The sequence below is a fragment of the Panthera tigris genome, chromosome E1, assembly GCF_018350195.1.
Source record: "Panthera tigris isolate Pti1 chromosome E1, P.tigris_Pti1_mat1.1, whole genome shotgun sequence".
Lineage (NCBI taxonomy): Eukaryota > Metazoa > Chordata > Mammalia > Carnivora > Felidae > Panthera > Panthera tigris.
The window spans coordinates 46,780,492-46,807,252 of record NC_056673.1 but is presented as its reverse complement, the minus strand read 5'-3'; the positions used below and the strand labels follow the sequence as shown (position 1 = coordinate 46,807,252).

Here is a 26,761-nt window from a genome sequence, read left to right as displayed (position 1 = left end):
GGTTGAAAATGCAATCCTACTCCTAATTAAGTACGTCAGAGAGACCTTACATGTGTGTATGAGAAGACCTGTAGGAAGATGTTTCTTATAATATTTGGTAATGGTGAAATTTGGGCACAGTCCCTACATGCCCATAATGAGGCACCTTCAAGTTACGATGTGGTTCTCTGATGGGCTATTGTATACAGCAGTGAGGCCAGAGTAAGTGTCAACGAGATTGGCTCTCATACATGTACAAGAGAGTGGAAACACTTCTTTTCTTTTTTTTTTTTTTTTTAAATTTTTTTAACATTTTTATTTATTTTTGAGACAGAGAGAGACAGAGCATGAACGGGGGAGGGTCAGAGAGAGGGAGACACAGAATCTGCAACAGGCTCCAGGCTCTGAGCTGTCAGCACAGAGCCCGACGCGGGGCTCGAACTCACAGACCGTGAGATCATGACCTGAGCCGAAGTTGGCCGCTTAACCGACTGAGCCACCCAGGCGCCCCAACACTTCTTTTCTTAAAAAATACGTGGAATAGGATTCAATTTATGTAAAGTTTCAAAGCGTATATGCTGATATCATGTTAAAATGTTATTTGGGGATACAGAGATTTATAGTAAAACTTTAGAGAAATGCAAGAGCTATATGCTTGAAACTTAAGAAATACACTTTTATTTTTTTATTTTTATTTTTTTTCCAATATATGAAGTTTATTGTCAGATTGGTTTCCGTGCAACACCCAGTGCTCATCCCAAAAGGTGCCCTCCTCAATACCCATCACCCACCCTCCTCTCCCTCCTACCCCCCGTCAACCCTCAGTTTGTTCTCAGTTTTTAAGAGTCTCTTATGCTTTGGCTCTCTCCCACTCTAACCTCTTTTTTTTTTTTTTTTTTTTTTTTTTTTAAGAAATACACTTTTAAATAAATAACAAATGGTCAAAGAAGAATCGTAATGGAAACTAGTAAACATTTTGAATTGAGAGTTTATGAGAATACTACATACATTGAAATTTGTAGGCTGCAACCAAAGAGTACCTAGGGGAAATTGATAGCCTTCAATGTGTACGTTAGAAAGGAAAAACTCCAAATTAGTTAGCTAGGCATACATCTCAAGAAGTCACCTCAAAGAAAGCGAATTTTAAGAACTACTATTAAATATTTGATGAAATAGAAAATAAACATACCTTAGAGCCCATCTGATGAGATTATCGGGAAAGAAAAGACAAAGGGGAAAACACAAGTAACCAACATCTAGAATAGAAGAGAGGATATGCCAGTCAGTATTTCTGATTCTCTCTCGCCGGCACTAGGGCTTTTAAACCCTCAGAGGGTCCACTAACATAGTATTCAGGCCTCCTACATCCATAGAAGAAGGTCTCACTGGGCTTCTAGTTTTGGGTAGAAGGATTGGAGAAGAGGGTCCGGAGAAAGAGGGAGAGAGAGAATCCCAAGCAGGCTTGGTGCTATTGATGTGGAGCTCTATGTGGGGCTCAATCCCACGAGCTGTGAGATCATGACCTGAGCCAAAATCAAGAGTCAGATGCTTAACAGACTGAGCACCCAGGTGCCCCTCTTTTTAACTTTTCTTAAAGTATTTTTCTAAATTTTGTTTATTATTTTTAAAAATTTACATCCAAATTAGCAGATAGTGTAACAATGATTTCAGGAGTAGATTCCTTAGTGTCCATTGCTCATTTAGCCCATCCCCTCTCCCACTACCCCCCCCCCCACTACCCCTCCAGCAACCCTCAGTTTGTTCTCCATATTTATGAGTCTCTTCTGTTTTGTCCCCTTCCCTGTTTTTATATTATTTTTGTTTCCCTTCCCTTATGTTCATCTGTTTTGTCTCTTAAAGTCCTCATATGAGTGAAGTCATATGATTTTTGTCTTTGACTGACTAATTTCACTTAGCATAATACCCTCCAGTTCCATCCACGTAGTTGCAAATGGCAATATTCCATTCTTTTTGACTGCTGAGTAATACTCCGTTGTATATATGTATACCACATCTTCTTTATCCATTCATCCATCGATGGACATTTGGGTTCTTTCCATACTTTGGCTATTGTTGATAGTGCTGCTATAAACATGGGGGTGCCTGTGCCCCTTCGAAACAGCACACCTATATCCTGTGGATCAATGCCTAGTAGTGCAATTGCTGGGTCGTAGGGTAGTTCTCTTTTTAGTTTTTTGAGGAACCTCCATACTGTTTTCCAGAGTGGCTGCACCAGCTTGAATTCCCAAGTTTTCTTAAAGTATTAACTGATGGGAGTTTGTCAAGAGAAATAAAACATACATATGCATATACATGTGTGTGTATACGTGTATGTATGTACATGTTGGCAGATGAAGGCATAATTGTATGCAGTTGACCTAAGTAGACACTTAGAAACCCCAAGAAAATTGAAAAACTATCAGAAACAATCTGAAAACTAAATAAGATGGCTGCCATATAGAACAATACATTCTATGTGACAGTAACTATGTAGAAAATACTGTCTGAGTTCTGAGTGAAAATAACATTGTATGAACACATTTAATTTTGCTCCCTGCTTACCTCCATGAAAACTATGGCAAAGCGTTTTTTTTTTAAAGCATAAACCCATGGAGAAAAGAGGAACAATAGAGAATAAAGCACCAATAAAGCCATGGAAGCAGTAATCCAGGTAGACAAATGATAACCTACCAAAGAGGACCATATCCTAAGTCAGTGGGGAGAGCTGAGAATTTTCCCAAGTTATACCACAGAATAATCAAATGGCACAGAAGCAGGAAGTCCATAGCAGTCCACTTTGGATCCGTACCTGCTCACAGCCCTACCAGATGACCCAGAGTGTGGTGAGCCCAGTGTCTTCCAGACCTTGCTTATGCCCTCACCCTTGGATTTCACCAGAAGAGGCTCTTGGAAGCTGTGACACAGAGACAGGTTTATTTTTTCCTGGGAACCTTCTTTTAATAGTAACAGCATTGCTCTTATGCTCATGCAGCTAGTTTTATTCTTGCTACTGAGTTTTCAAAAGCCAAACTTGTTACTGTTTGGGGTATACACATGGGTGGTAAAACTATAAAGAAAAGGGGATGATAACCCTAAAGTCAAGATAATGACTGCCTGGGAGTGGGACACACTAGCTTCAGATGTATTTGCTTTATTGATAAAGTTCTCTTTCTTAATCTGGTTACGTTTTATATATATTTTTTAATTGTAATGAAAAGATCCCCATAACAACAAAACTCTCAGGGTGCCTGGGTGGCTCAGGCAGTTAAGCATCTGACTTCGGCTCAGGTCATGATCTCGCGGCTTGTGGGTTCAAGCCCCGTGTCGGGCTCTGCGCTGACAGCCCAGAGCCTGGAGTGTGCTTTGGATTCTGTGTCTCCCTCTCTTCCTGCCCCTCCCCTGCTCATGCTTGTGTCTCCCTCTGTCTCAAAAAAATAAATAAACATAAAAGAAAATTTAAAAAAAACCAAACTCAAACAACTGGAATGAATTTAACAAGAAATATTTAGGATCATGTAAAGGAATCATTAAAACTTTATTAAAGATAGGAAGGAGGGGCGTCTGGGTGGCTCAGTCGGTTAAGCGTCTGACTTCAGCTCAGGTCATGATCTCACAGTCCGTGAGTTCGAGCCCCGCATCGGGCTCTGTGCTGACCGCTCGGAGCCTGGAGCCTGCTTCGGATTCTGTGTCTCCCTCTCTCTCTTCCCCTCCCCTGCTCATGCTCTGTCTCTCTCTGTCTCAAAAATAAATTAAAAACATTAAAAAAAAAAAAAAGATAGAAAGGATACGCAGTAAATGAAAGATAAAGATATATCCTATGTTTAGATGTGTATATTACATTTTCTGAAACCATGCATTATGTTAATTATATTAATCTTCTAAAATTAATATTCATTTGCATTTTGAATAAGATTTTCCCTCCTTGAGGGGCACACAGGCTTGATCAAAATGATACTGATATATCATCTAGGAAAATTAATTGCAAGAAAAGGGAAGTAGGTATGAGGAAGAAAGGAATAGATATTGGAACACTTTTTTTCAATGTTCATTATTTTGAGAGAGAGAAGGGGAGCACATGTTGGGGAGGGGCAGAGAGGCAGGGGGGAGGGAGAGAGAAAGAATTCCAAGCAGGCTCCATGCGCTGTGTGAAGCTCAACTCAGAGCTTGATCTCAGGACCTGAGCCAAAATCAAGAGTCGGACGCTTAACCGATTGAGCCACTCAGGTGCCTCAATATTCGAACATTTTCGAAGCTACAATAAAAATAAGATTTTAGGGTAGTAGAGTAGAACAAAGAATCTAGAAATAGACCTAAAAACACATGTGAGCATCTAGCAATGATAGCACTGCATGTCAGAGAAGGAAGCAGGACCTAGAAAATTTCAGCCTAGCTCCCTGCCTTGGCAAAAACATTCAGATAAACAGAGATTTTTTTAAAAAACAATAACCAAAAAGCTTCAATAAGAAACCGTGGATTAATTTATGTTTTTGTTGTGATACTTTCTTTTTAAACAGATATAAAACCCAGATGCCATAGAGGAAAAAAAGTGGATATATGTATTTAAAATTCTGAGTGGAAAAATAATATTATAATCAAACTCAAAAGATGACAAACTGAGGAAAAATCTTTGCACCACAAATGGAAAGTTACCTTAAGTGACAAAGATCTTTTATAAGTGAGAAGGACTAATAGTCCAGTACAGACAAGACAAAGGATTTGAGCAGGCATTTTGCAGAAAAATAAATACGAAAGGCCAGTAGACATTAACAAAATGTTTACTCTCTTGCAATTAAAGCAATGTAAATCAAAACAGTGGGATATCATTTCTCATCTCTCACTTGGGCTGATCATCTAGAAGTTTGTTACTAACTTGAGTGAAGGTATGGGAAAACACGGTGGCTTTGTCATTGAGGGCAGCGTGAAATGTGCAGTTCTGAAGAACAATGTAGCTTTACTTGTCAGCATTTTAAGTTCAAGGACCTTTGGAGTTAGCTACCCCACCGCTGGGGAACACTGTGAGCACTCTCCAAGTTTACCAGGGAAGACATAGAACATCGTTTATTATGGCTTTGTTTGTAGTAGCAAAGCAGGCAGGACACGACCCTGGGCACCCATGGAGATTAGGAGTGGGATTGAAGCTTGGTCCGTACTCTCGGTCAGGCTCTCAGTTGAACCATGGAGGTACAGAAGAGACACCTGCCACCCCGTGTGCCTCCCCGTATGGACTGGCAGCTAGAGGCTACGCGCTGCCAGCCCGATGGGGCTTCTTCCTTTCTGGGGCCTCCGGGCTGCCAGCGGTAGCCCAGGTTTCTGCCCGACCAAATGGACTTGAATTCCTTCAGAGCTCGCCATTTTTGCTGCCGAAACCTAAAGATTGGCTCGGTGGCAGTGAGAGCAATAGAATTTACTCAAGAGTAGCTAACATCACAGATTAGCTATAATACTACCTCAGTGGCCTGGCGTCCTCAGCAAAATGGAGCCTTTATATCTGGTGATGAAAATGGACCTGTTTCCCATGTGAACACAAAAGCACAGGCTGAGCACCCAGTCCAGCCGTGAGCTCTCAGAGTGTCACTGCTCCCGTATCCTCCCCGCACAGTACTCTGTTCCTGGCCACTGTCAGCGAAGATAGTTCAGTTGCCACGTCAGACCTCAACTTGCAGAGAGCTTGAAAGCCTAGCCCACAAAAACTCTGTTGAGCAATGCTACCTGAGCCTGGGTCAGTCACTCCTTCCTCTGGCAGGCTGAGGCTGCCAGGTTATCCACCCTGCTGCGCCTACAGAGCTCGCCCCACTCCCTGGTTCCACGAGTAGTGGCAGATGGGTGGTATTTGAGTAAGTGAGTCTCCGGGGAGAATCTCCTCCCTCTCCTCTCCTTCCGTCAACTGGGAGAGAATGAAGCATGCTGTTCTAGGGTTGTGCGGCTGATAGGCATGAGCTCGCGGTATGCAGCCGCCTAGATTCTAGGGTCCTATATTCACAGGGGCACACAGCTTTCTTGAAAGTGGAGTTCAGTAGGGAGTTTTGGTGGGGGGATGGAGATCCAAAGGATTAAATTCCCCTCTCATATCTTATTAGCAGCTTGTCCCCCAGGTTGACAAAAGATCTCTATTTGTTTCCACAAAGTTATGCATTCAAGATTGGCTGCCTCTGGGTAGGGTGTAATAAAGCAGGTTTTCTACCACTAGAGGTCTCAGAGACAGGGTCCTCTCTTCATAGGTTTTGGTCAGTGTCCATGTTTATGGGGAATATTCCCATTCACAAAAATGCAGTCTAGTTTTATTTATTTTGAGGGGGAGAGAGAGAGAGAGAGAGACACCACGTGAGTGGGGGAGGGGCAGGTAGAGCATCCCCAAGCAGGCTCCATGCTACGAGCACAGACCCCAGTGCAGGGCTCGAACCCACGAAACCACAAGATCATGACCTGAGCCAAAACTATGAGTCAGACGTTCAACCGACTGAGCCACCCAGGCATCCATCCCTCCAGTCTAATCATCTTAATGTAGAGCCTCACCACAGGCCTGCCTGTCTCCCTATTACTGGGTGCAGTGATATCCGTTTCCCACCCCGGGAAAAGAGTGTGGCCTATGCCCTATTCAGTGACTGGTGGCCTCATCAATGTGGTCCTTCCTTCCTCTTACCCAAAAGCAGGAACGTTGTCAGCCCTTTTCTCTGTGGATGTAGAAAGCCTGAATTCCACATTAGTGTAAAGGCTTTCAACCCCCCAGTGCTAGATAGAATTAGAAATACTGGTTGGTAGGTTTTTGGATTTTTTGGTCTTTTTTGAGGGAAGGAAATAATGTATTCTTTAATAGGGAACTGGTTTAATTATAGTATGTCCATGCAGTGGTGTAGATTATGTAATTCTTTAAGAATATCCATATCTTCTGGTATATGGAAAGATCTTCTAATGCAATTATTCATTGATTAAAAACTGTGTAGTTGTGATTGTAATATATCCCTTTTGTGTAAATATATTGGTATATATATGTATTAATAGTTTCAGGAATAAGCCGTAAGGGAGTGTATTTCTTATTGGAGGGCATATGGGAAGGATGGCACGCTTTTGCCTTTTTCTGCTGTTTCATTTTTCCTGTTACGGAATTGTTACTGATTTTTGTGAACTGGGGTTATCTGGGTTGTGGGATTATAGCTAACCATTCTTTGATTCTAACTTCCTGACTTGCAGTACTGTATTTTTATCTTTTTAATGTATTTTTCAAAGTTAAGTGCAGTTCTTTCTATTCATATATTCTTAGGTTACACAGAATGACATCAATTGAAAGAGAAGAGAAGGAGAAAGTCAAGAAAAAAGAGAAAAAACAAGAAGAGGAAGAAACGATGCAACAAGCCACGTGGGTAAAATATACATTTCCAGTTAAACATCAGGTAATTTTTATTATAGTCTTTTAAAATAGTGTTAGCCATTTCTGAGGCTTGTATTCTGCAACTTTAGGTACTTAAATTTTGTTTTGCTTTTGGCACAGCCTTTTATTTAATATAGTTGGAATGAAGTAAGTCTTTCTGGCGATTTCTATAAGCAGAGGTTTGTCTCGGTAGAATGTAGGTGGGCTATTAGACTCATTGGTTGAAATTGTTCTAACACTGTAAAAATTGCGTTACATTTTTCATATTAGAAAGGGGTCTCGTCAGCCCTGGCACAACACAGGTTTGAATTGCATGGGTTCACTTACAAGCAGGTTGTCTCGATAAATACAGTATAGTACCTGTAAGTTCATTTTTTGTTCCTTGTGATTTTCTTAATAACATTTTCTTCTCTCTAGCTTACTCTGTTGTAAAGAATGTAGTATATAGTACACGTAACTTACAAAATATGTGTTAACTGACTGTGTTATTGGTAAGGCTTAGGTCAACGGTAGGTTATTGGTAGTTAGTTTTGAGGGAGTTGCAAGTTATACGTGGATTTTTGACTGCGTGGGGGGTCAGCAAACCCCCATGTTGTTCAGGGTTCAGCTGTCTTCAGTTTTTTCATGAATGTGTGATTCCTGTTGAAAATAAAATTGATTGGTAAACTTATTTGCCTGACTGTGGATCTTGTTTGGTAAAAATGTATAAAACCACATATGTTTTATAAGCATCCTCATTCTTGTTTAATCAGAGTGTTTTCATTCACACCAGGTTTGGAAACAAAAAGGAGAGGAATACAGAGTTACGGGATATGGTGGTTGGAGCTGGATTAGTAAAACTCATGTTTATAGGTTTGTTCCTAAATTGCCAGGCAATACTAATGTGAATTACAGAAAGTCATTAGAAGGAAGTAAGTAATTGAAGTTATTTTTCCTGTATTCATGTTTCTGATTTGTACTGTTTCTTACAAAATGAGGTTTACTGACCGTATTTTAGATGAAAGTTTTCTCTGAAATTTTTAACAGAACATGGTAAAACTACCAATGTAGTTGGTATAAATTCTAAAATATTTTAAACCTTTATAAAATATTTAAGCCTTTATTCTCAGGATTGTGATACTTAGGGTTTCAGTTAAAGAAAGAGGCTAGAATAGGACTTGTTAAAAAAAGAAAACAGGTCTCAGCCACCTAGTTGTTTTTCTGAAATCTTAAATTCAGTATTACTTGACTTCCTAAGGAGCTACATATCTGGTAACCTCAGCATTGTGGCACATAACAAAACCAAACAGCAAGTAGTGGAGAATTCAGTAACACTTCCACATAAACGAGGTATTAACTCAATTTGTGCTACTCGCTAACAATTTTATTAGTATTTAGAATCACAGAACTCTAGAGGGGAACTACCCTACTAAGAGACTATATATATCTATATCTATAGACTATATACATCTATGTCTATAGATATATATAGATATATATAGATATATAATTTTTTAATGTTTTATGTATTTGTGAGAGAGAGATCATGAGCGGAGGAAGGGCAGAGAGAGACGGGGGGACAGAGGATCCAAAGCAGGCTCCGCACTGACAGCAGAGAGCCCAATGCAGGGCTCAAACTCATAAACCATGAGATCATGACCTGAAGTCAGACGCTGAACCGAAGGAGCCACCCAGGCGCCCCAAGAGACCATGCGTTTTGAAACTCACAGCACACGAGCAGATTATTTCACGGAGATACTAAGTGACGTACAGTTCACACAGGGATAGAATCCTGACTGGAATCCATGTCTCCTGGCTTCCGTTGTCCTTTCTGCACACTACGTTGCAAGATCTCCTTTGTAATCTGAGCAATTTTCAAAAGTAGTTGTGCGTGCTATGCAGTGTAATTTGCTAGTCTTTGGTGCAATGTGTTCTTTCCTAAAAAGCCTAGGTGATAGTAGGTACTTGGCAAATATTAAATTCTATTATGATCTGATCATATCCAAGCAAAATGGACATTCTGATAAATTCTGAAAGACGGTCACAATTTTTTTATTGCCATTTTGTTGCTCCAGCCGCCCACGTAGCACTTAGAATTATAGAGAGCTCTGTGTTTACTTATGTCTGACCTGCTTTGTCTGTGTAGTAAAATCCAGATTATCAATAAGCAAAATATTTAGGCTTTTGCAGATTTATCTTGAATCCACTTTCCTTAGCATATGGTTTCTATTGTACAAATGGCGGGCCTTTATCCATTCAGGTACCAGGTTGGTCTTCTAGCATCTTCAGAGCCTTTCCTCTCAGGTGGTAGCACATTGTTGGTTTAGCTTAACTACAGAATAGGAATTACGGTGAAGGCATTAGTAACCACCAATTTATAATCTCAGAACTGTTAGTCCCTATCATAATGGCTAAGATATCTAGTCTGATCGTATGATAGAGGCACAGAGGTGTTAGAAAGAACAGAGAGAAACACAGTTCAGGGAACACTTGACAGCATCAGAAGACTATAGAGTGTTTGACTTGCTTGACTGCTGTGTCCCTTATCTCTAACCTCCATTCTAACTCAGACTGTATACCTTTGATTTGCACATTAATTTATAAGTGTCAATACAGGTATTAATGTGCAAGGGTTAATGACGGATATGAATTAATCGTTTTTTTTTTAATTTATTTTTATATTTTTATATTTATTTATTTTTGAGAGAGCACGTGTGTGCAAGTGGGGGAGGGGCAGAGAGAGACTCCCAGGCAGGCTCCACGCTGTCAGCATGGGGCTCCATCCCACAACCGGGAGATCACGACCTGAGTCGATACCAAGAGTCAGACACTTAACCGACTGAGCCACCTGGGCTCCCTTTGTTAATAGTCTGTCAAGGAGACCTTTCATGGAGAGGAAATCCCAAACGTTTTATAAATCGTCCATTTAAGTGTCCAGGATCTTAAAGCTTATAAATGGGGTATACTGACATATGAAGCTCTTTGTGAGCAACTTGAAATCGTTGAAAAAATATTGCCCAGTTATTCTGAAATAACTACAGGAGCATTGAAGAAAGAGAGTATCGGTTTAGTTTTTTGTCCTTTCGTTACCTGTGGGGTCTAGACACATCCTGTCACCGTTTTCTATGATTCTTTTCTTCTCTCACCAATATCCTGCTGTCTTGACAGATACTGGCTTTGTTTTTTGCACTCTTTCCCCTTTCAGGCAGATCTTTTTGGAAGGAGTCATTTTTATTTAAATAAAAAATAGGTTCACCTTGCTAAGTCCTTGGGATATTCGGGTTCAAGTGAAAAGAAAAGGCAGAAATGCCTCTAAGGCCTAAGAAAATTCATCTAGACAATAGTTCTATATCGTAGGCTTGATTTTTTTTTTTTTTTTTTTTTTCCCTTCTGGAAAGTTGAAGCTACACAAAAGTAAGAGAGAATAATGAACTCCCATGTAATCATCATTCAACTTTAACAGTTATCAAGTTCTGTCACTCTTCTTTCACTTGTCACTCCCTACTTTTTTCCTAGAGTTGTTTGCCTTGTACTTAAAGCAAATTCCAGAAATCATGTTATTTTCCAGTACAGTATATCTCTCTAGTTAGAGTGGACGTTCATAACCATCATGCTATTATCCAGTCAGCAAACTGACACTATTTAACATATTCATCTTGAGATTCTCAGTTCCTACCCCAGGTACCCCAGTTGTGTCAGAGAGGCCGTTTTACTCTTGGCAGTAAACCAGGTCCAAACAAGGCCAAACATTGCATTTAGTCATTTCCCTTAAGTCTCTTTTATTCTGTGATAAATGCTATGATTCCTTACCTGGGGGAGGTGGGGGCCAGGGGAAGTATGTAAACAAACTTTTGTAATTAATTTCATTGGATCTTGGATATCTTTGAAGTTTGTCCATGGAGTCTGGGTGAAAAATACTTAAGTATTTATCCTTCTAATATGATTCTTTAACACAAAATATGTTAGAAACACTGATAAAGAATCTGTAAAGTCATCGAACAGGTTGAAATAGTCGTTCTGTGTGAAAGCTTCTTTCTGAAGCACATCTGAAATGCAGTCTTCTTTTAATGGTTTAGGTCAGCCAAGCATATTAGGGAAGTATATACTGTCTTCAGTGTTTGTGTGTGTGTGTGTGTGTGTGTGTGTTTTTAATTTAAAAAAGCAGTGTAAATTGCTGAAAATACTTGATAATTTCCACTAAACTAGATTTATTACAGTAAATTGCTAATATTCAGAATACCTGTCATTATTATATACTTCATTCTTTTTCAGCCAAAAATAATGTGGATGAAAATATGGATGAATCAGATAGAAGAAAAAGTCCACGAAGTCCAAAAAAAATAAAAACAGAGCCTGATTCTGAGAAAGATGAGGTAAAAGATTCAGATGCTACAAAAGGAGCAGACCAAAGTGAAATGGATATTTCCAGGATTGCTGAGAAGAAGGACCAAGGTAAGGAGAGTCCGGGGTGGAGGGCAGCCTGGGGATGCTAAGGTTGCACGGGATCTAGTTCGCACAGCAGGAGAGGTACTGCCTTGTCTTTCTCTGATGATCACAGCTTTATTGAAACATAATTCATATTCTAGATAATCTACTCATTTAAAGGGTACAATTTAGTGGTTTTTAGTATTTCACTGAGTTGTTCAACCATCATCACAGTGAATTTTAGAGCATTTTTATCACCCCAAAAAGAAACCTCATACTCCTTAGCAGTCAGTCTCCAGTCCTCCCTAACTCCCCTCACCAGCCTTAATGTACTTTCTGTCTCCGGATTTGCCTGTTTTGGACATGACGTATAAATGGAATCATGTAATATGTGGTCCATTGTGACTGGCTTCTTTGACCTGGCGTCATGTTTTCAAGGGTCATCCATGTTGTAGCAGGTGTCAGGGTTTTGTCACTCCTTTTTATTTCTGCGTAGTATTCCATTTTGTGGATGGTGCCACATCTTGCTTATCCACTCATCGGTTGATGGCCATTTGGGTTGTTTCTACTTCCTGGCTGTTACGAATATTGATATGAACATTCATGTGGGGTAAATACCCGGTAGTGGAATCACTGGGTCATTAAGCTAACTCTGTGTCCAACCTTCTGAGGAACTTACATTGCCTTTTGTGAAAAGCTGTATTTTAAAAACTAGGTAAGATACTAGCCTTAAGATATTTTATGACTACAAAATATTTTATACCGAATCTTACATGAAGGTACTGGTGTATGGAGTAGCTGTCACAGGCTAAGTAGTTTCTCATTGTAACATTCTATTTTCAGATGCTAAGAATATTTAAATATTTACAATATGTGTGTGTTTTTTAACATTTTATAAAGTTTAGCCCTGTCCATTGACCTGTCTTAATCCTATGTCAGGAGCTTTCAAGTATATATTTATATTTAAGCCCTTGAGTGAAAATAAGAACCATTGGTAGTTTTTAAAATAAAAATATTATGAGTTCCACATTTGAGAGTAAAAAATTTCACTTACGTAAATGTCTTTATTTCACAGATGTAAAAGAAGTTTTAGATTCTGACAATGATAAATCCTTTAAGGAAGAACCAATGGAAGTAGATGATGATGTGAAAACAGAGCCACATATCAATTGTCAGGAAAGTTGTCAAGTAGATGTGGTCAATGTCAGTGAGGGTTTTCATCTAAGGACTAGTTATAAAAAGAAAATTAAATCATCCAAACTAGATGGACTTCTTGAAAGGAGAATTAAACAGTTTACACTGGAAGAAAAACAGCGCCTTGAAAAGATGAAGTTGGAGGGTGGAATTAAGGGTATCGGAAAGGCCTCTACAAGTTCCCCGAAAAGTCTTTCTGAGTCTCCAGTAATAACTAAAGCAAAAGAAGGGTGTCAGAGTGACTTGCTTATTAAACAAGAACAAAGCCCTAATGCAAGTAATGATAAATCTGAAGATTTGATTCGGGGATGTTCACAGAGCGATCCCTCAATTCTTGGAATCAGTGATCCTGATCATACAACAAACAAACTTTATCCAAAAGATCAAATGTTAGATGACGTCTCCATTCAGAGTCCAGAGACAAACTGTCAGAAACAAAATTCCGTTGGAAATGACATAGATGAGAGTCTCTCTGAACCTACCAGTAAAGGCCAGGAACCTAGTAAGATTAACACCAAAGGAAGTGATTTTCTCGTTGATGACTCCAAACTAGCCAGTACAGATGAAATTGGTACTTTGATCTATAAGAACAAAAAACCACTCATACAGGAGGATAATGACACCATTGTTTCTCCTTCCCAGAGCCCTTCACTTCCATCAGTACCTAAAAGTATCGATGATAGAGATATCCCATCTCTGTCAAAAGCAATGGACTTTGAAGGAAAACTGGGATGTGACTCTGAGTATAATAGCACTTTGGAAAATAGTTCTGATACTATGTCTATTCAAGACAGCAGTGAAGAAGATATGATTGTTCAGAATAGCAGTGAAAGTATTTCTGAACAGTTCATAACTCAAGAACAAGGTATTGAAGGCTTGGAACCATTGAAACGTGAGTTTGTTTCAGATCAGTCCACTGGAAACTGTGACAAGAGACCACAGAGTAAGGTAACTGAAGCAAATGGTAAAAAAACAAGTCAAGAACAGAAATTAGAGGAGAGATCAGTTAAATGTATTGATCAAGTCGATCTAAAAAGTAGCACTGACAAAAAGAATAATGAAAATCGAGAGTCTGAAAAGAAAGGACAGAAAGCGAGTACCTTTCAAATAAATGGAAAAGATAATAAATCTAAAGTATATTTGAAAGGGGAATGCTTGAAAGAAATCTCTGAGAGTAAAGTAGTAAGTGGCGATGTTGAGCCAAAGCTTAATAATATAAGTAAAATAATTCCTGAAAATGATATTAAGTCTTTGACCATTAAAGAATCTGCTGTAAAGCCATTCATGAATGGTGATGTCATCATGGAAGATTTTAATGAAAAAAACAACATGGAAACAAAATCATGTTTACTGAGATCTTCTGATGCTGGAGGTGACTACCAGGATGGCCTAGAGACCCTGCCTTCAACCAAAGAGTCTGAGAGTATACACACTACCACACCTCCACTGTCTTGTCCAGAAAGCAGTTCAACAAATCAGGTAGAAGATATGGAAATTGAAACCTCAGAAGTTAAGAAAGTTACTCCCTCACCTGTTACTTCTGGAGAGGAATCTAACCTCAGTAATGATTTTGTTGATGAAAACGGGCTGCCTACCAGCAAAGATGAAAATGTCAACGGAGAGTCTAAGAGGAAAACAGTCATCACAGAAGTCACCACTATGACATCCACGGTGGCCACGGAATCAAAAACCGTAATCAAAGTAGCAAAAGGTGATAAGCAGACTGTGGTCTCTTCCACAGAAAACTGTGCCAAATCCACTGTCACGACCACCACTACAACGGTAACAAAGCTTTCCACACCCTCCACGGGCAGCAGCGTGGACATCATCTCTGTGAAGGAGCAAAGCAAAACTGTGGTCACCACAACAGTGACAGACTCACTGACCACTGCAGGAGGCACTCTGGTAACATCTATGACCGTGAGCAAAGAATATTCCACAAGGGACAAAGTGAAACTCATGAAGTTTTCAAGACCCAAGAAGACTCGTTCAGGTACTGCTCTGCCATCCTATAGAAAATTTATCACCAAGAGCAGCAAGAAGAGCATATTTGTGTTGCCTAATGATGACTTAAAAAAGTTGGCCAGAAAAGGAGGAATCCGAGAAGTCCCTTATTTTAATTACAATGCAAAACCTGCCTTGGATATATGGCCGTATCCTTCTCCTAGACCAACCTTTGGTATCACTTGGAGGTATGTACTTTAAAATGTATTTGGGGAAGGGAGAAAGTCTTAAAAGCAGTATCTAGTAAGCATCTCTCTCTCTCTCTTTTTTTTTTTTTTTTTTTTGGTAAAAAATGAGATATAATGGAGATAAGACAGGGAAGCGGAAATTTAATGGGCCAAGTTAGTAATGGAAATAAGATACAGCGAATCTTGAATTTGGCCAGCTGTGAGGTACCAAAGTTTACTTAGGGAAAAATGTTAAAAGACTGAAAAAAATATGTGGGAATTCTTTAAAATGAAATTCAGTTTTACTTTTCACAAGACGGAAGAAACAGGGAAAACGTAGTTGTTTTTGTGGTCTGACTTTCCAAGTTACTGCCATGTGTTTTCCTGGGGAATGAGAGAGTTACAGAATTGGATAATCAACTTTCTGGAGTTTGGTCTTTTATTTCTATTAGGTAATTCATAAAAACATAAGATACAGGAGACATGCCTGTGAATCACACAAGGTCCATCATGATGTGGAAATCTTCCTAATGTAATTTATTTGCATGATAAACATGTGTTTTTGGAGTTCTCTGTTATTTATGTGCGAAGAGGTGGTCCCAAGAGGGTCCTGAGGAACGATTTTTTAAAACCCAGAAATAGTCTTAAATTAAGGTTTTCTGGGCATTAAGCTTTGGGGATGAGTCATAAGTACGTAGTACTGTCAGTTGTAAGATCGTGTAGTTTTATATTGGAAAGGATCTTAGAAATTCTTATCTTTTATAGATGTGGAATAATTTGCCTCTGGCCACAGAGGGACAGAGTTAGGAATAGTGCCCGGTTTTCCTAAACCCCCAGTCCAGTACTTTATCTGCTATATCACATTTTCACATATCTGTCCTTGCTTTGTCCTTTTTCATGTCCTTGTCTTTTTATCTTTTCACCCTCACCACTGGAAAGGATGAAACATAAACACCGAAGACGTAAGAGTTGTGTGGGGCATGCTCAGGAGTCAGGAACAGTCTTGATGTCTGCTAGATTTTGATAGGAACCTAAAATTATTTCAGCAAGTGACTGAGCAGACTCCATTTCACGTTAGGCTTCATTTCTGTGTATCTGTGGTCCCACTTTCTTTAAGTTAAGATCATACCTGTGTGTGTGTGTGTGTGTGTGTGTGTGTGTGTGTGTGTGTGTGTGTGTTTCTTTTATATTACAGCTGGCTAGTATGATCAAAGAAAACCAAAACCAAAACGAAGTGTAAATGAGTACTCTCGATAAAGAAATTAACTTATTAATATGACCAGTCATATTTGGTTTGACCAAGGTTTTTATAACTCATCTTTTGATTTGAATTAAAATATCACTCCATTACACATTCAATAGAGACAGCTGAAAAGTACAATTTCTCTGCAGGGCCTGCAATGAAGGATTTGCAGAATCCTGCAGGGAATCAAGGAACTCTTCATTACAGTTCATGGATTTATAGGATTACTCTGCACTTTTCTGCTTTCTTCATTGAGAGCGGTCCCAAAGTGTATCCTTGACTGTCCTGCAGGTAACTTCTTTCCCACTGGAAAAGTTACTATGTACAAATACTTTAATTACAATGACCTGGCAGTTGTGGAGGCCGACCTTTCTGCTCTTTTCTTTTCTCAAGTGGAAGGTAGGCTCAACTGGGAAGTACTTTTCTCTGAACCAGTTCTGGTCACGTGTTGCCCAGGGCCCTTTTCTGCACGGCTGGGTTTCAGGAGCCTTGTATTGTTATGTTTTAATATGCACTGTGGGCACCACTGGTATCTGTTTAGTTAATTTCTCATTTTTTAATGGAAGGAAATACCTTCCTGTACATTTTAAACAGATATTGTCATCAGATACATGCTAACGTCTGAATTTGCTGAAGTTGAGAGAGCAACATAATCCCTTTTATCTAACAGAGGCATGGGTAAATATGTAAAATATTCTTGACTTTAGAATGCATTTTTAAAAAGTGTATTGCTGGAAAAATCATGCATGTGAAATGCATTTTTATACTCACACTTGAATCAATTATGTCTGATGCTTAGCGTAGAAGCTAAGAATGTCAGAGGTGCATGTTTGATCTTTATTAATTTAATGGTAAGGCTGAGCAGTAGTGAAAAGTGAAACTTGTCTTGTCAACTCATTAGGCCTCTTTTTTCTTCCACGCTGTCCATTCCCTTACTTCCTTTCTCCTGGGCCCTGATTCTGTGTTTCATTATCACTTTGAACCAGTAGTTGTCCCCCCAGCTCTGCCCCAGTGACCCTCCTAAAAGGCAGATCTACCCTGTGAATGTTCTGACTGAGCTGAGCAAGCCTTCAGCTGCGGGGCAGGTAGGGGACAGCCTTCGCCTGTACACCCTCATCTGTGAGAAGCACTTCCCTTCAGGACCCATCCTACGCTGCAGACGCTTCCGAGGCCTTACTACGGATCGCCTTTAATGCTTTTCTCTTACCCTTCCACTTGGTGCGGCACGTCTGGCTCTGCCTTCCTCTCTCATGCCAGCTTCATCTCTCGCCGCACCGCCACCCCCCTGCCCTCCGGTCGTAGCACGCCAGATGTGGTTCCCGGAGGAAGCGTGTGCTGTTGCACACTTTCCTCCTGAGCGTACATACGTGTGTCCCTTGCCCTTGTGCAGCCACCCCCACATCTTTGTCCTTTGAGACTCCAGCAAAGCTCTGATCCCCATCCCTGAGCCGAGTCAGGTGCCCCTCGTGCTTTCCTCTGTCACAGCTCCTGAGGATACAGGAGCAGATCATAATTCACATCCCTGTCTCCAGCTCCTTTCAGTTAGTCTAAAGCACATGGAAGGCACGCAAGTATTCTTCCAAGGAATGCACGAATGAACAGGCTTCAGGTGTGTTCCTCACCTGGCGGTGTTTCCCTTGTGAAATAGAGACGCACTGAAGTTGCTGTTTGACTGTAGAGAGTGATCTGGGGAAGAAGAGAGAATGAGAAACATTTCTCTTTCCAAGTACAGCCCCATTTGGTGTCCAGAGTTCCCTAGGCATTTCTGTAGGGTGTGGTCTGAAAGTGACACGTACTTCCCCCCTCCCAGGATACCCCTGCAACGGTTAGCGTTCGCCCTCCCATTCAAGCATTGTTCTGTCCAGGTCACAGGATTCACAGGGCGGCAGCACAGCAAAGGAGGTACTGGTGTCCCAGGTGGAGATGGGAACGTAAGAAGCTGCAGCAAGTCTTTGGCTAGAGCGGTCCCCTTCTCACACTGTTCATTTCCCCAGCTTCATGTTTAGCATAGAAAGCATTGCCTCTTATTATACAAATTGTCTAAGGTCTACCTTATTCTACCTCTCTTAGAGGAGGGAATTATTTTAGTTTTATAGGTTTTCTGTACACCACAACCAGTTTATTTATTTACGTATGTGGATATGTCAACAGAGTGTTTAATTACTCAAAGACCACTAATAGAGAATTGAGACCCAAGGGCTTTTTAAAAATATTTTACGGTCAGTTCCATTTTGGGACAAAATATTCATTGCCGTTGTAAATTCGTTTTGAAATGTATCTTTAATATTATTTTCAAAGGAATATCTAAAATGTACAATAACTTTGCACACAGTGCTTAGTAAAAACCTGCACACAGATTCCTTTGTCTCCTGATCAATAACTAATATAGCATTACCCTTTTTTATTATTCGTTGTGTTGTAGAACTCTGAAGCTACTAATGTGGTTCAAGTGTTACTAGTATTGACAGGCATTCATCATCCAGTAGTTCGTGTTTTCCAGAACCACCATTTGGATACAGAATTTCTGTTCATATGGAAAGGTCTTACTGGATTTGTGGGGGGTCTTTTCGTTTTGGGTTTTGAGAAAATTTAAACAGTTTCAGTTTGTTTCAGCACAAATCAGTTAGTTAAGATTTTATCCTTCAAAACTCTTACCGCATTTAGTAACACAATTACGTCTCCGTATTTTGTTCTCCTTTGTAATTTCTGTAGCACATATTTTGGAATTAGGCTAAACGTTATAAAATCTTCATAAATTCTTGCCATATCAGTCTTACAATGAAACGTGCTCATTTTACAAATTTATATGGCGTTTGAAGTGACATACAGACCCCTTTTAAGTTGTTAGATGCATGGTATGCCTAGGAATAAAAAAGTTATTTTATTAAGGGACATGTAATAGCCAAAGTGCTTACAAAATTGTATTGTAACGATTGATAATGAGAACTAGAAATAGTCCTTCAGTTTAATAATAGAGCGTGTGTGTGTGTGCGCACGCGTGCGTGCACAATCCATATGTAGTTTTTCTTGGGTTTTTCTTTCAGGTATAGACTTCAGACTGTAAAGTCCTTGGCTGGAGTGAGCCTTATGTTACGGTTACTGTGGGCAAGCCTCAGATGGGATGACATGGCAGCCAAGGCTCCTCCAGGAGGAGGGACCACACGGACAGGTAAGGGCTTTTCCTTTCCTAGTCTAAGTTGAAAAGAGAAAATCACTTGACAGTTCACTTAATTTTAAGCATTTTTGTTATTCATTAAAATATAATGCTTGGGAGGCACCTGGGTAGTTCAGTCAGTTAAGCGTCCGACTCTTGATTTCGGCTCAGGTCATGATCTCACAGTTCATGAGTTCGAGCCCTGCGTCTGGCTGAGCTGACACTGTGGAGCCTGCTTGGGACTCTCTCTCTCCCTCTGTCTCTCTCTCTCTCTCTCTCTGTCTCTCTCTCTCTCTCTCTCTGTCTCTCTCTCTCTCTGTCTCTCTCTGCCCCTCCCCAGCTTGCGCCCATGTGTGCTTCACCGCCATCAAAAAAAACCCACACAGGGCGCCTGGGTGGCTCAGTCGGTTAAGCATCCGACTTCGGCTCAGGTCATGATCTCGCGGTTTGTGAGTTTAAGCCCCGCGTCGTGCTCTGTGCTGACTGCTCAGAGCCTGGAGCCTGTTTCGGATTCTGTGTCTCCCTGTCTCTCTGACCCTCCCCCGTTCATGCTCTGTCTCTCTCTGTCTCAAAAATAAATATACGTTAAAAAAATAAATAAAAAAAAAACGTCCAATATATATATATGGCTTGTGTTTTTAAAATACAGCTTCGCTAAAGTTTGGTAGCACATGCTGTGAGATACTGGGGGCTAGGAAAGGGGGTTAAATTATAAGGTGAGGCACTTACATGTGAATCAGTCTGAATTTTTAAAAGATCTTATTACAGAGAACAAATCAGTTAAACTGGGACATCCGGAACCCTATGCTTGCTGCTTCTCTCTTCTCTTATTTATTTTGACTGTTTGCCACCAGAAACCAAGCTGCCCCCAAACAGCTCAGTTTAGAAATTTTCAGTGAGGAAGAAACTCAGTATTGTTGCAGTCCAGCAATGATCCTGAAGTCATTGATGAATCAAATGTTTTCAAAAGTTTATTCCATGTGTGTCTCCTTCTTAAAGCACCAGATGTTGTACTTTTCTAGTCTCTGACTATTTTAGGTGGTTATTAATACTATGTGAATTAAATCACCATAGAAACCTCTGAAACTGAAATCACAACGACAGAGATAATTAAGAGGCGAGATGTTGGTCCTTATGGCATTCGATCTGAATATTGTATCCGGAAAATCATTTGCCCCATTGGAGTTCCAGAAGCACCAAAAGGTAAGGAATAGAAAGAACTCTGTTCTTTGTTACTGACCTGTTGGCCACATCTTTTATGAATTAAAATTGGATTAAAATCGTTTCCTTATCTCTTCATTCAACTTCTGAAGAAGATATCTTTTGATACTCAATAAAATTAACAAGATTCCACTAGACACACAGCGATACCTGTAGGCATTGCGCCGAACGCAGGGAGGGGTACCGAGAGCTGTAATGATAACTTCTTATAATCAAGCTGTGGAACAATGATTGACACCAGACCATCGGCTCCAAGAGGGCGGCCACCGAGTCCATCTGGTTTGTTGTAGTCCTGACACCTGCTGCAGAATCAGACGCAGGAGTGGTCACTGAACATTTGTTGGCTCAAGAGTTAAAGCTGTTTTGAAATAACGTCAGGGGGAAGAAATGATCTCAGAGGCACAAAGAGTGATTCAGGAAACATTTATGGAGCACCTACGTGGGGGCATTAGACAGCGAAGACATGGAAGAACTGGATGGGGCCCCTATTCTCAAAGAAGCAGAGAAAACGTTATAGTGTTGTTATAATGCTACCACACGAGCATCAAAACTGTTACGCTAGAAAGAGTTCAGTCAGGTGACCAGATTCAAGAGCTATAAATAGATGAAAATCGGTGTTATTTTATAAGTCCAGTAAAACCATTCAGGAAAAAAATCTGGTACAAAATGGGCAAAAAGAGAATGCTGTCCTTAGATATAAACATACTATTTAATAGAAGTTAACTGTCCCAAAATGTATAAATTTAAATTTTGAAATTTGATTGAATTAATTCAAAGGTTTATCCTGGAGAATAAATGAGAGTAGATTTTTTGAAAAGAACTTCAATAAGGGGTACCTGTCCTAGTAGAATGATGAAATAAATAGTAATGTAATTAAAACAGTGCTGTCCTGGAACAGAAGTAGCTCAGTCGATAGGCAGAGAAACAGATGGAAGAGGCAAGTTTCTGACCAGTCTTTAGTCTTGACCCCAGAGCCTTCAATTCAAACCACTGCAGTCTCCTTGAGTCACTTTTCTTTCCTCGTACCACTTTGGATAACCTAGGTCCTTCTGCTATTTCAGCTGCTTCCCTGCTCCCTGAACAAATGGGAAGGTGCAATGCTCGCCTCTCCCTGCTTTTTCTTTTTAAAATCTTACATTAGGAGATTTTACCTCTAGTTAGTAGTTTCTGATCCCTTCTTTACACGGGCAACTTTCAAATTCCCCTTCTCAGTGCTGTGATGGGGAGATACACATTGCCAGAGCTGTATGTACATGGCAAGGACACTCAGCCCAACTAGGTGCGAGGAACACGGTAGGCTTCTTGAAGAATGTTGTATCCACGGTGGGGTCTGCAGGATGAACAGGCATTAGTCATGTGAGGGGGAGCGAAGCCAGGAGGAATGTTACGGGCAGATGTAACAGGCTCTTAGGCCTTTTATATCAGGAGCGAGCAGACCTGGCCCATGAGCCTTGACCCGTCACCTGCTTTTGTTAATAAAGTTTGATTGGACCACAGCCATATGTACTCACTTATGTATGGTCTCTGGCTCGTTTCTTGAAAACAAAGGCACAGTTGAATAGTTGTTACAGACACCATCTGGCCCACACAATATAAAGTATTTACCATCTGGCTCTTTAAGAAAAAGTTGGCCAACTCTTGTTTTTCATGATCTAAGAGGAGATGTCAGAAGTACTGCAATTTTAGAAGCTATATTGCTTAAAATACTCTGATTTCTTTTCCAAAGAAACACCTACACCTCAGAGAAAAGGCCTTCGATCGAGTGCATTGCGGCCAAAGAGACCAGAAACGCCCAAGCAAACTGGCCCTGTTATTATCGAAACTTGGGTAGCAGAGGAAGAGTTGGAATTATGGGAGATCAGGGCATTTGCTGAAAGGTAAGGAAATAGTTAACATGTGCTCAGATACTCGAAGCTTTTATCACTTCAGAATTGAAGAATTGCCACCTCAAAAGTTTATTCAGTATGTCCTAGTTAATTTTACTTCGCCTTTGGATTTTAAGTGCTAGCTATATATCATCTATTAAAGTCCTATTTCTAATTTTAATGTGTTGTATCCACTTGTCAGTTTCTAATTACCTTCTAATGTTCATTTTTGAAATCGAAATAATTTCACATCTTTTTAGAACATGAGAGTCAACCAGATGTCACTTAATATTTGATGCCGAATGCCTCACAGTGTAGTTTCTGACAAAATTTCTCCTTTGTTTCCTGCAGAGTGGAGAAAGAGAAGGCACAAGCAGTTGAGCAACAGGCTAAGGTTAGTGAACAGAAGAAGGCAGAGGACTTCAAGGCCCAAATGGAGGCTCACCTCAAACAGCAGCGCTTGGCTGCCCGGCAGGTGGGGGAGTTGGTACTAGTCCCACCTGGCAGCGAGTTGACATTTTTAGCCAAATCCATGCACACCAAAAGCACAGTGTTGATATATTCGTGTGGTTTGACTTATTATCTAAAATTCGACGCATAATTTTTTGTTGTTACTAAAGTATAGTTGACACACAGTGTTACATTAGTTTGAGGGTAATTTTGAAGTACGTTTTCCTGCAAAGTTCCAATCTGTAAAATCTCTGTAGTCTATGAGAAAGCAAATTCTACTAAAACTCTGTAAGAGTTTGGTGTGATTTTTTAAAAATGTATTTAAAATACTTATTTACAAATGCAGTCAACATTTCCAATTTTGAAGGCATATCCTCAGCACCCTCAGGAAATAACTACCTAATATGTGTTCAGTTTCCTTGTCTCTCTCTTTTTTTTTTTTTTAACTGATTGAATCAGGTGACATTTCTAAATATACAAAACTAAACTTTTCTTCTGAGGAATGAGAAACTGTGTGAAATACCTCACATTCTGTTCACGCGCATAGGATGTTCACAAAAGCACTCCTGTCGAGACTGGCTGTGATGTCGCCGGTGAGCAGTTTGCAGTGGCAGGAGATAGTTCAGCATTGCAATATTATCTTAGTACACCTCTCACCTCCAGCAGTAGCTAGCTCTGCCCAGGCCAGAGTCTTTCTGAGTCTCCGTTTCCTCATCTTTAAGTTACAATACCAGCAACTCTATTGGGTCAGTCTGAGCATTAAAGAAGATAATTATGACAAAGCGTTTGCCATCAGGTTTGAAATCATTGGCACCTATGTTTTTTTTTTTACATGTGGAAGCTTACATTGTCATGTTGGTAAGGTCAGGAAATGTTAGCAATCTATGATGGAAGGTGTACAAATTGGCTTTAATAACCCTCTATTGTAATCAGGCTGTACTTCCCTGCGTAAAATAGTCTAAAATAATTTTTTGGAAAAAAAATGTTTAAACTGAGTAATATAAGAAGTTTAAAAAAGATGTTTTCTTATAATTTTCAACTTGCTTGCCTGTTTGTCAACTTGGATAGTGATTATTTAAATACTGACCTGTGTTTTATAATCGGATAAATTAACACTACAGTAAACCAGAAACGTTGTACAGTTCCCATCATTTGCCATGTGCTCTAAATCCCACCGCTGAGCCGCAAGGTGTTCCTGTCTTCAATAAGATGACCTGTGTCTCTTTTATTTGTCATCTGAAAGGTTGGACGCTTGTATAGGCTGGAAAAATTTGATTGTGCTTCATTTTTGAATGAAAGACTTACTACTTTCAATAAAATAGGTGTGGTTTAGAGTCATAAAAATATTGGCCTGCATCAAGAAATTAAATTGAAGGGCAAATTTAAATACGTAGGTTCAGAAATAAAATATTTTAGAAATTTGGTGCAGTTTCTTAGATTTGGAGAAATAGTGGGTGGACTTCTTGCAGAATGGTATTGTTTTTATTTGGAACTGTTTCGGTTCATGTTTTCTCTCCCTGACTTTTCTAGAAACGATTGGAACAGCAGAAGCCTACGGCAATTGCAGCTTCCACCACTTCCCCAACGAACAGTACAACTAGTACCATCTCCCCAGCGCCGAAAGTGATGGTGGCCCCCATAAGTGGCTCAGTTACGACCGGAACTAAAATGGTACTAACTACCAAAGTTGGATCTCCAGCGACAGTGACATTCCAGCAAAACAAGAACTTCCATCAGACCTTTGCTACGTGGGTTAAGCAAGGCCAGTCAAACTCAGGTACACGACTGTTCTTAAAGAAAAGATTGCTTTCATTCAGGAAAAAGAAATTTCGATCGTTTACCGACTGAGATGAAACATTTCTTTAGAGAATTGTTTTCTTCCTGCAGCTGATTGAGCAATCAAGCTGCCACAGTTGGTTTGTTACAGATAATATTCATGATATGACATGAGTGAAACTCCTCTCTTCCATTATTTCCCTCTCAACATTTACATAGTTCACTTACTTTGAGTGGAGAGGAATGTTTTTCTTAAAAAGACAAGAATGAGCCACATTTCATGCCTTGGTGCCCTTCCTAGAAGTCACTACGTTGCTGGTTATTTTAAATCTAAAGCTTATTAAATGTCTTATACCCCATTAGCCACCAGCACAGCTGCCACATCTGCTACAACCATTGCCAGCACAGGTCAGACGTTCCAAATTACAGGCAATCCAGTCACTATGGCAGGAAAAGTAATTACCAAACTGCCACTTCCTGCAAACAGCAAGATTGTCGCTGTAAATGTGCCAGCAACACAAGGAGGTAAGGGAAATGTGAAGAGTTTTAATTCACATTTGCCAGATCATACTGTTGCCATTATTTTTCATTTCCTTTTCACTGATTTCAGTCCTTGGACCTCACATTCTATGTAGCCCACTATAAAACCCTGCCACACGTAGTTTCTCCTCAGAAACCCAGTGACACCTGATGCTTGTTATGAAAGGGGCAGTTGCTAATGACTTCTTCATCTTCTTTTAAGGCGTTGTTCAAGTACAGCAGAAAGTCCTGGGTATCATTCCATCAAGTACAGGTACAAGTCAGCAGACCTTTACTTCATTCCAGCCCAGGACAGCAACAGTCACAATTAGGCCCAATGCCTCAGGCTCTGGAGCAACCTCAAGCACTTCACAAGTAAGAATTCTTTACAGACTCCTTTTGTTTTAAAGCGTCAACCTCATCAAGTTGAAGTTTTTAGAATGGCCTCTTCCAGGATTAACGTAGCTCCTCATCTTCCTTTACCTTTTACTCATCTATGCCAAGGTACTGACTTTCTAAAAAATCTGTTATATATCTAAGCATAAATGACATATGAAATGCTAATTTTCAACATAATAGCATATTAGTTTATGAATCAGAAGAAATGCTTTCTAGGATTCTGTAGAGAAAATTCCTTCATATGAAACAGCAGACAGCATTGGAGCCCCGAGGGAAACTTGGTATGCAACTGAGAAGTGGAATGAAAAATAGAATCCGTGGCATTAGAGCTCGTTGGTTATCAGCCGACATGCACACCTATTAGATACATCATTTCCTTGGCTCTGGTATCATGGAAGAGGTTTCAAGTTTTGCAGACTTGAAAATGTTCTGGACGTAACTGTAAAACTGAAAACAATATGCTCTGTAGTCTCTCCTCTAAAACTGTGAAAGGACATTTGGTTTCCGATCTTGTATGCTGTGGGTGACAGATATGTGTTGGACCTCAGGTCCAGAACACAACCCAACATTTTTCTCTGAACAACTACGGTGATCATAGGACAGAGCTTCACTGAGCCTTGTGCCTTCCTTCTGGTCTGTAGGCTGTACTTGATATCAGTGACAAAGAATTTTGTATGATCTCATTTGGATTAAATTTTCTTCCCTCAGAATTCCATCGTTATTCTGATGCTTAATATAATTTAAAATGTAATGCCCAAGAGCCTTTGTCATTTCCGTAGATGTAATTATCAACATAGGATGTTCAAAGACTGTGTTCTAAGTCCATCGTGCTTTTTTAGTCTTTTAAAAGCATTTTAATTCATTCTCCTTTGTGTCATTTATAGGTAATCACAGGGCCTCAGATCCGCCCTGGTATGACGGTGATTAGAACACCACTCCAGCAGTCAACACTAGGAAAGGCAATTATTCGAACACCCGTGATGGTACAGCCAGGTATTCGTCCCTCCAGCATTTTCATTT

At 40.0% G+C, this 26,761-nt stretch overlaps 1 protein-coding gene across 1 annotated transcript in view; it reads left to right on the top strand.

Moving 5' to 3' along the window:
• BPTF (bromodomain PHD finger transcription factor) overlaps positions 1-26,761 on the top strand; it is a 147,698-nt gene that overhangs the window by 80,129 nt on the left and 40,808 nt on the right. The window contains 11 exon segments of the mRNA XM_042966712.1: positions 7,238-7,367; positions 8,118-8,256; positions 11,597-11,776; positions 12,825-15,135; positions 19,402-19,526; positions 20,586-20,714; positions 22,459-22,609; positions 22,949-22,991; positions 24,578-24,824; positions 25,566-25,717; positions 26,626-26,734. Of these exon segments, the coding sequence (XP_042822646.1) occupies positions 7,238-7,367; positions 8,118-8,256; positions 11,597-11,776; positions 12,825-15,135; positions 19,402-19,526; positions 20,586-20,714; positions 22,459-22,609; positions 22,949-22,991; positions 24,578-24,824; positions 25,566-25,717; positions 26,626-26,734 (3,716 nt within the window).